A 16772-nucleotide genomic window follows, 5' to 3' on the forward strand; every position below is an offset into this window, starting at 1 on the left:
TCTGTAGACGTAATGAGGGAAAAGATGATGTTATCAGAATCTCTGATGACGAACAAAGGAACAGAGGGAGTATTACAGGTTTGAAACCAGGTGAATATCTAACATGGGCAGAGAGAAAACTTCATGATGGCTAGTCAGTAATGGGTGGTGACCTGAGCTTGGCAGCTTTTATTTATTTTCTATATAAAGCAAGCTTTGCTGCTTGTGTCTGCTTTTCAGCCCTACTACTGTCTTTCCACCTCGCAGTATTCTTCTGTGAATTGACAACTGAGCAAAGGGACTGCTTCACCAGCATTTTGACAAATAGAAGCACTTATAAGTCTGAGAGAAGAAGTGTCAAGCAGGAGGAGAACCAAAATGATTCCAGCTGCAAAAGTATTAGAAATTTCATAAATATTGAAAATATTACTATGAAAGTAGATGTCAAAGAGGATGAGTTGCAGCAAAGTAGATGTGATGTATAGTGGAGGATGCTGAATGATGTTGTGAAATTTATTGAGGAGGCTTTTCACTGTTGGTATTATTTACTAAAAATGCCTTACCTCACTAAAGGTAAAAGACAGTGGCATTTCCAATTTACCTGTTAGGTTTTGTGTGGGTTTTTTTTCTCCCTCACAATTCCCTAGTTTTGGGTGTTAATTGAAATGGAAGAATAAATGTGCTACTGTTTTTCAGTCAGGTTGCTTGTTAATACTATTGTATTTTCTTTCAGCTATAACTGCAGTGTATATATAAGCTGTTATTCTTGTGTTTGATTTCTTTGAGAAATGCTTGATTTGAGATTTTTAAATGGCTATTAGGAATATAAAGAAGGGAAGGACTAGAAGACAAATCCTATTTCAAATCTTAATTTTTGTCTACTTTTTGTACATTAATACATGTTTTTTCACCATGTTTTACTTTTTCTAAAACACGCCTTTTCATTTGTTCAGAGACTGTGAAGAGAAAGGTCAATTGTAGGCAATTAAAATATAGGAGAAACTTTTAAACAGATCTCTTACATAGATTATTGGATACTGAATTATATTTCACAGCTTCTGGTTTTTGTTAATTGAAGGCTATATACAAGTTTTTTTGAGACAGTCATGATCCTAAAATGCATCCTAATTTTGCAGTTCTTTAACAGTTGTTTGCTACTGGAACGTTTTCCTTTAATGTAAAATGCTTGGTTATTGCTGAAATCTTTCAAGGTATCATGCAATGTAATAGGTGATAGGTGATAAAATAGGTGATAGGGTGGAGACAAAGAACATTGACAAAATAAACCTTAAGATCTGAAGTTTACTACTTACAGGTACACTGATTTGGTTTATTACTTTGTAAGTCGCAATCCTTCCCATTGAGGAGTTTTAAACCAATTTTAAGTTGTAGGCTTGTTGCTGTGTACTGTCCCTCAACTTAGGTTAATTGGTATCTCATTATTTCTTTATTATATTTACTACAAAAGATAGTACAAAATTGCATTTTGGTTGTAACAGCATGTATCTGTGACAGTATCAAAAAAGGAGACAAGAACAATTGTGGTAACATCAAAACATGTTAAAGATCTTGTGGTCCTTGATTTTTTTTTTTAGTCATGTAGATACAATTTTGCAATGTATGCATCCTAAGTCATCATTTTACCTTCACTTTTTATAATTGTTTTTACAATTCCAAACGTGTGTTGTATAAGTATTTTTGAAATTCAAATGGCAGTCTAATATAATACTTTGATCCCAAGGAATAAAAGTAATTCTTAAATTTTGAGCCCCATATCTTTTGGTTTTTAAAATTTAAGAAAAACTCTCTTTTTCCCACAGTTAACTACCATCCAACCTTTTTCCTGCCTTTATTCACAACAGGAAGAAATGGTCTCTGCCCTGGCATCTTAATTGACAGATCCTTTTCTTTAGCTTAATTAGGTTTTTTGACTTAAAATGTTAGGGTTTTTTTGTGGGGCTTTTTGTAGCTTTCATTTTTCAGTACAGTTAAACAACATAGTCTTTGTAATAACCAATCTTGCCCTTGTAAAACTGTTTAAAATTGCATATGGTTTCAAGCACTTAAATAATACTGAAAAAAAAAATATTTTTTAGTGTTGCAGTGTAAAAAACAAAATAGAAAAATATGTCTCCATCTTCATTTTAAGATACAAAATGGTATTACTTGTATAGACTAAAGTGTATATAAAAATTTGGTCAGTCTGATGGCATACAAGTAAGGTCTGTTAGAGTAGAGTGACATGGAGTGAAAAAAAATAGACATGCTTTGAATTCTTTATTAATAATTTTTTAAAAGTAAGAAGAAGAAAATAAAAATATTAGATACCTTCACTTTTGATAGCTTATTTTTAAACTTATTCACAGCAATCAGTAAGGAGATATTTTGGTATTCATGTACTTTCATAAAGTAGGCTTATTAAAGGAGTAATACTTAATTTCTTAGTTTTATCAGTTCAGATTTTAATCCTGTATATTTTTATCTTCTTAGTGGCATATACCATAGAGACATCCAAAATAGCCAATTACATTCAAGGTCAGCTGGAACTAAGCAACTCTTTAACACCACTTCTTTTTATTAGATGAGGTGAATCATTTGCTCTGGTTCCTTATTATTTGAAGAGAAACTTTTACACAAATGCTAAACAGGTATCAACTCCTGATACCAGCTGTTCTTAATCAAGTAAAGTATTTTTGTTTCCTATTGATATGCACAGTCTATATATTTACTTCCTTTTAGCTATGTTAGTGCCCGTATATTTTTAAGGTTCTATTTATGGATCAAATTCTATAAATTGTTAATTAATACCTCCAGTGCAGTAGATACCAAATCATATTGCTTGATACTGATATGCCTCAACATAAATACTTGTTTTAGAAGAAGGTACCCTAAATTTTGGGTTTGCTTAAACTGCTGAGTTTAGTGAAGCTGCAATTAATTTATGACAGAATAAATGAGGAAAAAAATCTCATCCAATTGCTTTGATAACACTCACAAAAAGATGTTTTCTGGTGGGAAGATCTGAAGTGTTTGTTTTCAATACCTATGTCATTCAAATTGTACATACATATTCTCTGTCCAGAGTATCCTTTACTAAACAGGTATAACTAAATTAATTTGATTCAATGAAGATTGGGATTTCTCTGTTTGTTAAAATGGATTGTTTGTTAAAATGGTTTCCCTCAGCAGGTGTTTTCAGCTCAGTTCTTCGTTGATTTTGAGGTAAAGGTGATACACAATTTTCTGCTTTTCATTGCTTTTCCTCTTCATATATTTATAGCCACATATTTTCTCTGAAAGAGCATTTCAAATATTTACACAATTTCTTTTACTAATACCACTAGACATACTTATTGAGTGAGTTTTACAGATTTTTCTGAAAATGCTGCAGTATTCTAACTTGGAGAAAGGTTAAAATCTTCACTTACATGAGGAAAACCAAGTGATTTTCATGCTTCTCAGAAAGATTGCAGTAACAGTAAGAACAGAAATAGGATTTGAGATTTTATTTTCCTCTGACATCTCAAGTTGGAAAGATTGCTAGAATGTGGATGCACTGAGGGATACTGTTGATTCTAAAAACTTGTTTGTGTCTTTGTCAAGAAACTGCATTTCTGTGCATTGCCTGATTAAATGTAAGGCTGTTCCTTAAAGAAAGCAGTATAGTTGATTACTGCTAGCATCTAACTCAACAGAAATGTATATTAGTGAAATTTAGCATGTTAAAGAGAAGCAAGCTCCCTCCTGAATTTTAATTAGAAACTAAAATTCATAATTCATTAATTAAATATGGAAGGTTGTTAGGTTTTGGGTTTTTTTAGTTTCCGTACTGTTTATGTTCTGAACACCTAAATAACTTATAAGATAGGTAAGAATGGATTAGTATTGTCATCTGCTCTGTTCTTAGTTGAAAGAGGTAATGTGTATTCTTCGTACAATAAATAGCAGGTTAAAGAGTTTTGTCAGGTACTTCAATTTGTGTTAATGCTATTTGTAAAATAAGTAGAAGTGTTCATTCTGCTCTCTTACATAACGTCCACTACTGCTAACTTCTTAGTCTTCAAAGACTTAGGTTAACTAGAAACTTGTCATCAAACTAGTTAGTTTTTTGTGCTTTTTTGTTTATAAAATTCCAGTGCATTGCATGTGGAATTTAGGTTTATGGAAAGAGATAGTCTTTCTTTTAGTAGCTGCTGTCTTTTCATAATAGGAAGACACAAAGATAGCACACAATTGTGGGCTAGACCTGAGAGCTCTTTTTCGCAATAGGAGACAGAACACAGCTTAGATAAAGTCTGCACTCTATTATTATTAGCGAGTCTGTATTTCAGAACTCTGAACTTCACTTTACATTTCATGCTTCTGTGGTTTATCCAGGGATTTAGATTCATTGAATCATAGGAAGTACTTAGTTGGAAAAGATTTACAATGATGATCAACATCCAGCTCCTGGCCCTGCACAGAGCCGTCTCTGAGTCACACCGTGTGCCTGAGAGCATTGTCCAAATGCTTCTTGAACTCTGTCAGGCTAGTTCTGTGACCACTAGCCTGGGGAACTCTTCCATGCCCAACAAACCTCTGAGTGAAGAACTTGCTCTTAGACAGGTTTTTAAATCTATTTCCTTTGTTGTGTACCTAGAACATTTATCAGTATTAGCATTAGTCTGGAGGGACTGAAGTCAGTACATGTCTTTTAGATTTGTTTTGTGCTGTAGTCATCAATGAAGCAGCCAAACAATTATCAACTAAGTTGTTGAAGGTCTGCATTAACTTTTCTGAGTCAAACTTTCTGGAAAATATGTAAGTTATTCTCAGAATGGGAGGAAGAATAAAGTTAAAGTTTGTGATTTTGAATTCATTGTATGTTTGCATTAACATGAAGGTCAATGCAACAATGCAAAATATTGTAGTATAAGTTACACAACCATAATTCAATTGGAAGCTCTTATTTTGAAAGGATATCATCATTTCTGTTGTGTTTCTGTTTCATTTCTCTGCATTTCCTCTTTTGTCCAATTTTACAAGTTGAATGTCAGCAATAATTAATTTTTGAGCAATGTGAAGGTTTTGTATTGGAATTTGAACACGTATTTACCCCAGGTGAACAACTTTTTTTCCTATATTATGCCGCTGTGCAGTACTTTATTGGTTGGTATTAAGAATATTATTTACTACCTTTACATAGCAAGAAAATGATAAAATTGTATCCAATGCTACTTTACATTGCAAGAAGAATAATTGGCCATTTATTACATTTATGTTCAATCTAATCAGATGTAAATATTATTTATTGGATAAACAAGAAAAAGCATCCCTAAGTAAGAAAAATTAATATCTTATTTTTAACTTGCTGAAGAGTTTAAGATAACTCTGAGAAAACACTCTCACCATTACATCAATTTGTATGTAACTTAGACACTGAAACAGAACACTGGAATGTCATGATTATGTAACATCACTTTAGTTAATCTTTGAAAGCTAATTATGACAACAAGTTAAATTCCAGGTAAGAATAGGTTTACCCTTCTCCAGAAAATTATGGAATAAGTTTGTTCATGCTAATCTGATTCAATAGCCTCATTTGACAGTCACTTTATGAGTCATGCACTCACATGAGACCTTGGGATTTTTGGTCCAATGTATGACTGACTGACACAGAGTGAAATCCAGAGTGCCTTGGTGTTAACAGTGTAGTAACATTGCCCATTTCAGAGAATACTTTTGCTGAGTCTGTTTGCTACACTATAGTATTAAAAAAAAGATAAATCTGACATTCTGTCAAAGTTTAGATAAAGAGAAAAAGTAACTTAAACAAAGTAATTGCATGAACCAGTACATTTTTAGTCTTTTAAAAGTAGCCTTCAGTATTTTCTGAGTATTCCATTTGTAGGAACTATTTGTCTCCCCCTTGGGGAAAGGAGAGAATAAATGGAACAATATCAGGATCTAAAAGCTTAATGGTTTTATTTCTGCATTGTAATTATACTAATAAATACCTCTATCCATGACCCTGGAATTTATAGTGCAGTGAGAAAGATTTATTGACAAGATTTATTTGGAAGAAAAATGAGATTATTGTGTAATTACAGCATGTGGTTATTAAGCATATGTACATACCATTTATTCCTGTTATTTCAAGACCTTCAACTATCTTTCAGTTTTCACTCAAAAATACTGAAAGGCTTCCTGGTCTTCTTCTGGGAGATCTTTGTTATATTATTGGATCAACTACAAAGTAACTGTGTTACCCTGAGATGTGTAGAGGGGATCAATAGATCATTAAAACAGCATGAGATTTTTTAAAGAAGGTGTTCTATACCCTATTTTTCCTGGTAGTATAGATATCAATGTGTAGGACTTTCTATGATGCAGGTTCTGTGTCTCCTTGATATAGAATTCCTTTATAGGTAGATTTGCTTTTTGTTGCTGTTTATCTAGGATGTCTCCAGGGCCTCATAATTTTTTACCTGAGTCATGTTTTCCCATGTTCTCCCTTTCTCTTTGTGTGCAACTAATTCTGCAAATATCTTTATATCTTCTTGTCGAACCATAAGTAAAATATTTCAAATAGCTATTGAAATATAATTAAACTGTTGGAATATAATTATGTATCTAACTGTCATAAGACTAAAACAAGAGATGCATTCCTTTGCACCTGTATTCCCTTGGCTGCATGCTATGACAGCAGCTGGGCCTATCTTTCATATAATTTGATCTTTTAATTTAATTTGATACTCCATTAGGTATTCAGTGATTTTCAAGGGGAAGGTTTTTCAAAATTTATACCAGTTTCAGCTTCCAGAATCTGTACCTATGCTGTCTATTAGAGCATGGAAACTCTTCAAAATTATAGCAGGGCAACAAACTCAAAACAAAAATTATATTTTATGCTGCCTAATTTTTGTGTTGTCTTTTACAATATATATTTATGAAAAATCCAGTGAGGTTCTTGTTGCTAGATAATTTTACTTTTCCGTTAAAAAGACTTTAAAATGTTTCCAAATCTTTCTAGTTAAAGTAAAATCACCTTAAGTGTTGTTGTATTTTGGGGGTTTTGTTTGTTAATATTTTGTTTTGGTTTTTTTTGTCTGTTTACTTTTCAATAAGAAATTGAGTGATTTTAGAATTAGGACATTAAAATTCTCAATTCTAAGTAGCAGTCCAAATATTTCTTTTATAAATACTACACTGTTTACAGGAAAATTTCTCAGGTGTGAGAAAGAAGAAATAAGTGTTCTTAGAAAAAGTTAATAATAATTTACTAAAATAATTGGTTGTGTGGTATCACCTAGTGATAGGCATATTCCTGTCATTTACATTGGTGAGTGAAGTAGGTAACTTTCCAAGTTTTGTACCACTATGGTGCCATTTTGTCTTATAGTTAAGAAATATACCAAAAGAGAAAAATAATAATTTAGTTTTCACTGAATTCACTGTCACTGTTTAACTTCCCTGTTTCAGGATCTGTATTTGCTATGCTCAGGGAAACTTATACCTTGTATTAAGCTTTGTGTCCTTGTTTGGCACTTGGTATGACTCAAAGCATATCCAGAAGGAAGTGAGACATCTAATCAATATGTCTTTATAGCACTTTGATCTCCTTACTGAATATTTGGATGTAATATATCTTTGATGCTTTTTCAATAGAATGATTTAAAAGTTGCCTTTTATGTAAGTTAAATTTTGTTTTACTGTATCTGTTTTTTCTGCTAAGGTGCCCACTCTCCAGTTTTTTAATGAGAGGAAGGATAAGGGTGACCTATATTGAAGAATAGACCTTTTAATATAAAATTACATATTTATAAATTCTTTCTTATTTTATTGAGGTTTAAAAAGTAAAAGGGATAATCAAGCATGCATGTTTTCTCCCTGCAGGTACGTCAGGCACAATGTGGCTGTCCTGATATTCAAATAAAACATTAATGCACTTAATAAATTTGGGGCTCTATGGAAACACACATACCTTGCACGTAAGATTTAGTCAGAACTCTTCTGAAGGGGAATACTTGAATGTAAATCATATAAAGTGATAAATCTTTTGAAGCCCATATTAATGTTAGTGTGTCATGGTTTGACGCTGGCACAATGCCAGCGCCCCATGAAAATACAACTTACCAATCAAATGCTGTGAAATGTGATCAAGAACAGAGCAAAGCAGGCCAAACTTAATAACAAAGGAAAAAGCTTTATTACACTACTACTACTACTACTATAAAAGGAAAAGAAAGGAAAGAATAAAAACACACAAAATTCGAAATGAAAACCTTCCAAAACATTTCTCCTCCCTCCACCCAACTCCACCAAACCCCAGCGAGACCCATTTGGATCCTTAATCAAGTTTTCACCCTTCAATATAATCAATACTGAGTCCATCGGGGAAGAGAGGAGTCCCCCTTGCACCACAGACCTCCAGGAAACAGCTGCCACCTCTTGTGTTTCCAATGTCACTCGTGGCACTGCCCAGACACACCGGCCAGTGTGACACTCTCCTCTCCATGTCACAGTGCTCTCACCACCGGGCATGGACAGAGACTGCTTATAGGGCCCCTTTAAGGATGCTTTGCCAAGGACCACCAGGAACAACAGTCCAGTATCACAATTCGGGACTAGAGTCCCCCCCATTTTCCCCTGGGGCCGAGGGTCCAAAAGACAGAGATCGCCTTCTCTTCTTCCTGAAGATGGAGGGCCTCCTCACACCCTCCTCAGCTCTCTCTCTGTCCACTCCAAAACTGGTAGTTGCTGCAGAAGGTCTCTTGGCTCACCAATGCATCCCCCTAAAATGCAGTCCCTCTTGAAAGAAAGAGTGGTTCAGTCTATGGTAAACAAGCAGAGTCCAGCCAAAAGTCACTCTATCATCTGCCCCCACCTTCTTCTCTGAACATCTGAGGTTTCAAGCTGTCTCTCTTTTCTTCAAATTCAGGAGGAGTAATATTTCATAAAGCCTTCATTTCTCAGGAAGGGTTAAAAGTCCCAACTCCCAAGGATGGCTCGCTGCCCAGGCTCCAGCTCCCACAGCCCGGCTGGGCACCTCGCGGCCCCCCCGCTCTTCTCCTTCCCTGCGGCGAACTGCCGATAAAACCACCGCCGTCTCTTTTTTCTCTCTTGGGAGAGAGAGAGACTCTGGGGGGAACGGAGACATCCCAGATTTCTCCACCCTTCCATCTGCAGGAGCTGACCCAGCCGGTTCCGATCCTTCACCCCCTGGCCTACCTGTGCAGGCCGCATGGCTCCCCTCCCCCACCCAGCCCGGGCTGGGCAGGGGAGAGGTCCGTACCATGCGATCACCGGAACCAAAGAAGGACGAGTCCTCCTGGGAATTCCGCTTTTAACCCCTCTGTGTTCTCAGAGGTGTGTCCACCTTCAATTGGTCACCCCAAGTGTCAGTATCTAAACCTGACCCCTGACTGGATGAACCTCTTCCTTCTAAAAAAAAAATTCTCTTCCCGTGTCAAACCATGACACTGTGCCATGCTAAAAAAAGAGATTTGTCTAATTTATTAATTAAAGAAAATCAAAAACTCTTTATGAAGCAAGAGCAAACCTTTGTGTGTCACTAATTGACATTCTTGCCATTGGCCCTAACTCTTCAATGTGATGGCTCACATTAATGCACTCGTGTCTGGTGGAATTGTGCAGCAGCCTCTTCAAAGAAAGGGCTGCAGCATAACCTGCAGCAGTAAAAAAACTTAGCTGGGGCCACCAGTATATTGAGGTTATGGACAGTATATTTTTGCATTTAGAACTGAACCTTAAACTGAACCTTTCTTTGAAACTGTTCTGAAAACTCCTAGTATTTCCATTTTTTTAACCAGTGTTTGAAGAGAAGGAGACAGGGTACGTTTCTCAAATGTAGTTCTGAAGCAGAATGCTGTGTCATTTAGCCTGACCCAGATGACTTTTTGTCTGTGTCATGAAGCCCCCTAACTTCAGATTGTATTCCTTTCTAAATAAACAATGGGAATTAAATTGTGGGTTTTTTTGCTTTATTTATTTGTAAATAAATTGTTGTAATTGTTAATATTTTATTGCTGTTATTTCTTCTTCTTCCTGAATTGGTTTAACTGACTGTTAGCATTCAGAAATATTCTAAGCAAATTTCTGATACAAATCTAATGGAAGAGTATTTCTCAAGAACTTAAAATAGTCTCTTCCAGGGCTTAGAAATGTCACTGGTAATGCAAGATCATTGAGACCAGTAGGACATGATCAGAGACGGATGGTTTGAGGGTGTGACAGATGAGAGAGGCTACAAATGAAATGCAAGAAATTGGTGCAATACATTGAGTCCTCATAGATACACAACTAAATATTTTGATGTATGTACATATGATAGATTATCACTTTTAAAGTGAAGATGAAATCTAAGTGCTGGTTGTGTTTTTGCCTTGCATAGTGTGTGCTAATGTGCACAAGTAGATAATGTGTAGCAAAATCAACAGTATTGCAGAGCAATATCAGAGCAGTGCTACAGAGCAGCATCAGTTTGCTTCTACTATTAATGCCTCATTTACAGGTACACGGCAGTTACGAAGTGTCATCTTTTTCAATGTAATCCAGGTGTAAACCATCTTTTTGAAACCTTGGAACTGTACCAACTAACTATAAGGCTGAGAGTCTACCAGGTCAAAAATGTAACAGTGAAAAACCCCAAGATTATTCCTTTTTGGTGGCACTTAAGTATCTGATTTAAAGGCATGACACTGCCAAAGCACAGAAAATCTGCTACGTATGCAGGGCTGTGAGTGCAAAGAGCTAAATGTGGTGGGAGAGAAATTTACATTTCTAAGGAGAAAAAAGAAACATCAGTCCTGAGGTAGTGTGTCAGAAATTGAATAAGGATTTAATGATCATGTACTCATGCTGTCATGCATGTGATTCCAAAAATTTATTCTCACTTAACTTCAAGGATTATTCTTAAAATTCATAGTGATAAAGCCTGAGTTTTTATAAAATTGTATTTGTTCTATTAAGTAGTATAATCCCTCTCTGCAGCTTTCCAGTAATACTAACATAATTCACTTAGCTTAGAAGATGATTAAAAATTCTAAATTATAATGTGCATAGATTTTGTCGTGTACTTTATCATTTTTCAAAGCACAGTTTAAAGGTAGGTCTCAATTATTCTCTGTTTGGATTAGTGTATGCCTGAAAGGCCCAGTGTCTTTTCATTTTCAAAAGGGTCTCTATCAAGAGTCCATAAGGATCTAGGCTATGTGTGGCCAGTTTATGTTTTGTAATTACTTCACTTTTAAAGTTTTGTTTAGTTTTACTTTGAACTTGAAGGAGCATATGATGTGTCCTCTGAAGGAGATTTAGTTGTGTGAAATTATTCAGAAAAAGCTACTCTGTTTAAATTACTAAACTCTTTTAATTCACAATAACTTTAAAACATATACAATTAAATTACTTCACAAAGCATTTTCAGTCATAGTTTGCTAAATATCTTGAGCTAATGCAATTGAAAAATAGGTTGCTTTCTTGATGATCAGAACAGATTTTCTATTGAGAAATGTTTGCACTATAGCAAAGAGATATGAAACGTAGGTGTAAGTCTTTGAGGCACTTTAATCCAGCCTGAATCACTGCACGTGAGATGTTTGAGGTACCTAAATTTGCTTGGCTGTCTAAAGGCTATGTTTCTGTCAATAAATGAGCTGCTGTCTACAACTACATAGGTAATGAATGTAATTTGTTTTCATTACATGAGTGCTTCAAATTTCAAGTGAATTTTGTAAGAAAAATCTCTTGCAAAATGTTAATGTGTGCATTTTCCCTTCCCCATCTATTGAATAACTCTCAAATAAAATTTCATTTAAATGTTTCTTAATACTCGGGTTCTAGATTTTGTACAGTGTCACAACTGTTTTTAGAGCTGCATGTACTGTCATGTAACTTATAATCATCTTTAGTTGTTTGCTTGACATTTTTGTCTGCTTTTGTCTGGTACTCACCTGGATAAACCATAGTTTGTACTCCAACATTATGAGGGTTTTTCATATAAAACAATCACAAGCAATTGTATTTTACATTGTGTTAGAAATGTGAAAATATGCCAGCAAGTATCTTGTCATTCACCAGTATTTTGTTGGTTATTTATTAAAATGATTGTGTTGGCTGGTATTTGTTTTCCTTAGTTGACCAATTGTGCTTCGTGACCTCATTACACAAGGCTCTAACAAAGACAAGAAGAGCATTTTGCACCTTGTTAGATACACTGAGATCTGTAAACTATTTTTAACTGCTTCTAAGCTATATCAAATACTTCAGAGACGATTCACGAGGTATGTTCTTTCTCTCAATACTAGCATATGAAAAGATTGTTGTTGTCAGGATGAAGGTCCGGTAGCAAAGAGGTTGAAAAAAATCAACCTGTTTTTTTCTGCAATGCAGATACATCTCATTCACGTGTCTCCTTTTGAGCACTCGTATTTTTTTCCCTAGTGAAATTTAAAGGGCATAGGAAAGCATTTGTTTTTGAAGGGATGTCATGCGTGGTCAGCCTCAGTTCTGCTTTGCAAGAGCAGATCAGCCACATGGATCTCATTTCAAAGTATTTTAAGATGCTACTGCAGACACAGTGAAACACACAGCGAATCCAGGTATATTATCTTGATAGTTTCTATTTGAGAAGTGTAAATCCATCTTATTTCTTGACATAGGTCTCACTGTACTTCTTAGATATATTTGATTTTATTAAAGTATTGATGAGAAGTCTCAGGAATTCTTTTTGTCACAGAACTTTTTTTCCCTAAGATTTTTATTCTGATGTTTTCATAGAAGAAGCATAATTTCTATTTCTTCCTGATAAATAAAGATTATTTCCAAAAAACATCCTGTGGAATTCAGCTGTGTAGTTTCAGATGATGTATTTGGTTTGCATTGCAGCGGTGGACACTAAAAATATGGTAAACACTAAATATTAATGTAGCTTGTTGTACCTGTTGGATTTAAACCATTTGAAACTGCTCTTGGTTAAGTGTAGACTTCTTGAGGGCACTCAGAGATCATTATGTTTGCCAACAAAGATAATGGGAAGCATATTTAAACTGCTGAAGGAATGGATGCTGGCTAAACTTTCTATACCATTTTTCATTGTGAAATTTTATTAGTTGTGAGTGTGGAACAGCTTTCAGAATGTATTTTTTAAAAGTAAAATTTTGCATCTAAATAGAGAATATACATATAAAACATCTGAAAGAGGAAATCTTCAATTTTACAGCTTAGTTCATTATAGACATACTGCAGTGTATTTGCATATTTTGTACTGCTGTGTTGTGTCTGTCTAATTTAAATCTAATTTACTAAGCAGTTTGATCTACCTTTAGTTGATCTTGGAAATACAGTCTCAGTATAAATGTGTCACACATGCTTTGCATGAATTTAAACTGTATGACTGTCATTGTTCATCTGAAGTGATTGTCCATCTGTTATCTTTTGAATAGAGTCCTTTTCATGTGTAAAGAATGACAATACTAAACTTTGATTTCTTTTTGTAATGGGCTTTGAGTAAAAAGTTTCCTGAATGCAAAAGCTAAAACTTGTTAAAGGAAGCTTGTGGAAAGACCAAACCAACAGACAGGCAATGAGATTTTTCTTCAGTGCTATCAGTTGCTTGCTGTTCTCTCCAACCAAATGTTTTTTCATGCTTAATTTGTGAGGGAAAAAAAGGTAAAAAATATAAATGTCCCTAAAGGAAACTCCTTCTAAAGATTCTGATGAAAACTCAGCTGATCTATGAGATTTTGGCAGACTGGAGAGAAAGGAGTGCAGTGATGTCTGAATTAGCACCCGAATGCCTAAAAACCTGAGAAAGATAACTGGCATTTTACAGAATGTTAATAAATTGGAGTTTAGCTTCTAAGTTGGTTCAGAATCACTTATACTTGAAAGTGAAAGCTCAGCATCTTCACAGAACTATGTGCAAACATACTAGGTTTTTAAAACCCTCATTCTTCTTATCACAATTAGCCTCAACTTTCTAACAGTTGTAATTGTCCACAGAAAACATTTCAAGATAAATGCATTATCAGGTTTTGAAATTTTCTTATTTTTGTAAATACTAAGACCTGGGGGGCAAAATAAGGGCTATATTGTGGATTAAGTGAAATATCTCAAGGCTGTGCTTTTCTGATAACTGAACCTGAAGTGACCTTTCTCAGACACAATTACAGAGCTGTATGTTTTTCCTTTAATTTCATCAGGGGTTTAATTAGTATACAAATAAAACTTCCCTTATCTTCCTTTCTACCTAATTGGCTTGTCTTTGCTTATATATGAAGAATGTGAAAATGGGCTGTAATTAGGATGACCGTGTTAACCTTTTTTTCTCAAATGTACTGTTGCCTAAAGGCCTCAAAGCCTAAAACCAGTGCTTTGGATTATTGCTTTGCAATCACTATGGCTCTCCCATAGGTTTTCTCATGAGCAGAAGGGCTTTGGGTGCTGCAGGTTCCCACTGCTTAACGGGATCTTCATTCTTCTCCCCACTAAATGTTTATTGATTATCTCACTGCTCCACACTCAGCCTCCAACAACTTAATATCAGGTGACAGTCAGGAGAGTTCTCCAAGTAATTAGAGTGGAGCATTGAGGGAACAATTAAGAGCAGAGTTATTAAACTTGATTTATCCTATTCTCTCCTGAACACTTTCTTGGATATCAGAACATCACACTTTTACAATCTACCCTAGCTGAGAAATTAGTGGCTAACCTGCTGCTTATCATTGTTGCCTTGCTGCCTTGAGGCACACCCTCTTGGTTTCAGTCACTCAGCTGGAAATATTAGAGTCCATAAAGTTTATCAAGGGTTTTAATTAGATCAATCTGAAGAAGCAAAAAAAGAGGCTTACCAGCCATTATTTTATAATACACCACACTGTATTTGAACGTTTCCAAGGCTTGACTTTAACCCACAGTAGCAAGAAGCTTCAAGTAATTGCTGAAACTGCTTTTGGAGTGCTAAAATCAGTTTCTATTTTGTTTAGATAATGCAATGTTACTAGATAAAGTCTGAATCCTTTAGAGATATCTGTAAATAATGGGGTTCTCTTTGAATATAATAGAGCAGCTCTTCAGTGAGATACTTGATTTAACCATTTCTGTACTGCTTCATCACCGGTTAGCATAGATTGCTGACCATGGCCCTTAAAAATGTTAGGTCCTGTTCCCTCATTAATAGGCACATGCTTGGAATGAGTAATCTAGATTAGTTAGCAGCTCACAGAAGATTTTGACTAGTGGGTCTTTTCACTGTTCATGATCAGTAATGAAAGATTGACGTGGGAGCTGACAACTCTTCAACCCCTGCAGATGGATAGCTATAATAAAAATAAAACAAATATGCATAATGTTCCTATTATCCTGTCTTTCTCTACTGTTTTAGACTGGTAGGATCTTGGGGCCAAAATCCATTCAACAGCATCTGCATCAAAAATTTCTTGCATCAAAATACTAGCAGAAACTAGTTAAAACCAGATTTTTCAATCAGGTGGGACACTGGATTGGACCAAACATTGGTAACAGAGACCTTGTTCTGTGTTCAAATACAGTCCATTTGCCAAAGGTGGAAATCTGGCCGGGGCATTACTTGACTTTGTTTTCAGAACTCTTTCCTCAATGTTGAAAGCAAACAGTAAACGCAGTAATTGGAAGAAGATAATGCTCTTTGGTTTTGAACTTCCATACTAATCCGCATTTCAGTTCTTGGAAATAAATTTTCTGAAAATCTGATAATTGACAAAGTCATCTGTTTAGACAGGAATTTGATAGCTGCTGGTGGCTTAAGGGTAGAATTTTTGAAAGCATGACTTCTGGTTTTGAATATTCTTGTGCAGTGGTTGAATGCTATCTGTGTGTTTATCTTTCCTTAGGGAAAATATGTCAGTTGTTTATTGAAAATAAGGACATAAAAGTCAAAATAGAATTATTCAACCTGCAGTCATTTGAACAAGAATAATATTAACATTTCTGGTATTAGAGTTTCCTAAATAAACTTCAATTTTTTTTTCTTACACAGTTGTGATTAATTTCAGCTTAGATTTTGTAAATTCCTGAACAAGACTTCAAGTAATGGTGCTGTACCTTCAAAATACACCACCATTTAAGCATTTAAGTAACTGGTTGCCTTTGCTCTTCAGGAATGTAAGAAGAAGACTTATGCCAGTCCACAGATTACCGTTTATTTTACAGGACTATGAAGTCCTTTGCTGTTGATTGCTGTTTTATAGAAAATTCCTCTATCCTAATGCTCTTTGGAGCACCTCTGACCCTTTAAGAGGTCTGAAAGTTCTTCAGATTAGTTGAGTTTTCAGCACCCTCCAAATTTTTACCAGCATTTTGTATATAGTGTTCTTCATACTCATCCACAGCATAGTACATCTCCATGTTTCACAGTCCAGGACAAATACTGAGTACAAATTATGCAAAGCATTCTTAGAATTCAAGCAGAAAATATACCCATACGTTTCGAAAAAAAGGTGTGTAAGAACTCAGTCTTGCAACTGTGCAGCCTTCTCTTTTGTATTTTAGACTCTATCAGGATATATGCTATGTGTAAGAGGATGTTTATAGCTACCTATTATAATTTCTTTCTAAAAAGACAATTAACAGCTGTAAGTAAAATGTAACATGTAACAAATTATGAAATCGAATTATTAATACTCCAGTCTGTAATTGTATTGATTTATCCCAGCAGAAAGGAGTAGCAGCCAGCCAGCTTCTGTATTAATTAGTCCTATGTGTTATTTTTCATCTGTTGGATTAATCTGAATTGATTAAAGTATGTTGTGTTAATT

General features: G+C 35.0%; 1 protein-coding gene across 14 annotated transcripts in view; it reads left to right on the forward strand.

Moving 5' to 3' along the window:
- The window catches only part of CCDC171 (coiled-coil domain containing 171), a 163502-nt gene that overhangs the window by 83866 nt on the left and 62864 nt on the right, over nt 1–16772 (forward strand). Inside the window, exon 21 of one of the 14 annotated variants that reach the window (XM_041711379.2) lies at nt 220–9997. The exons of 12 other annotated variants lie outside the window; for them this stretch is intronic. In XM_041711379.2, the coding sequence (XP_041567313.1) occupies nt 220–264 (45 nt within the window). In that variant the 3' untranslated portion in view covers nt 265–9997. Of the gene's footprint in view, nt 1–219; nt 9998–16772 lie in introns of those variants that run through there. One more of the 14 variants, XM_041711380.2, reaches the window with a different exon arrangement.

Source organism: Taeniopygia guttata, chromosome Z, assembly GCF_048771995.1.
Source record: "Taeniopygia guttata chromosome Z, bTaeGut7.mat, whole genome shotgun sequence".
In the NCBI taxonomy this organism is placed as follows: domain Eukaryota; kingdom Metazoa; phylum Chordata; class Aves; order Passeriformes; family Estrildidae; genus Taeniopygia; species Taeniopygia guttata.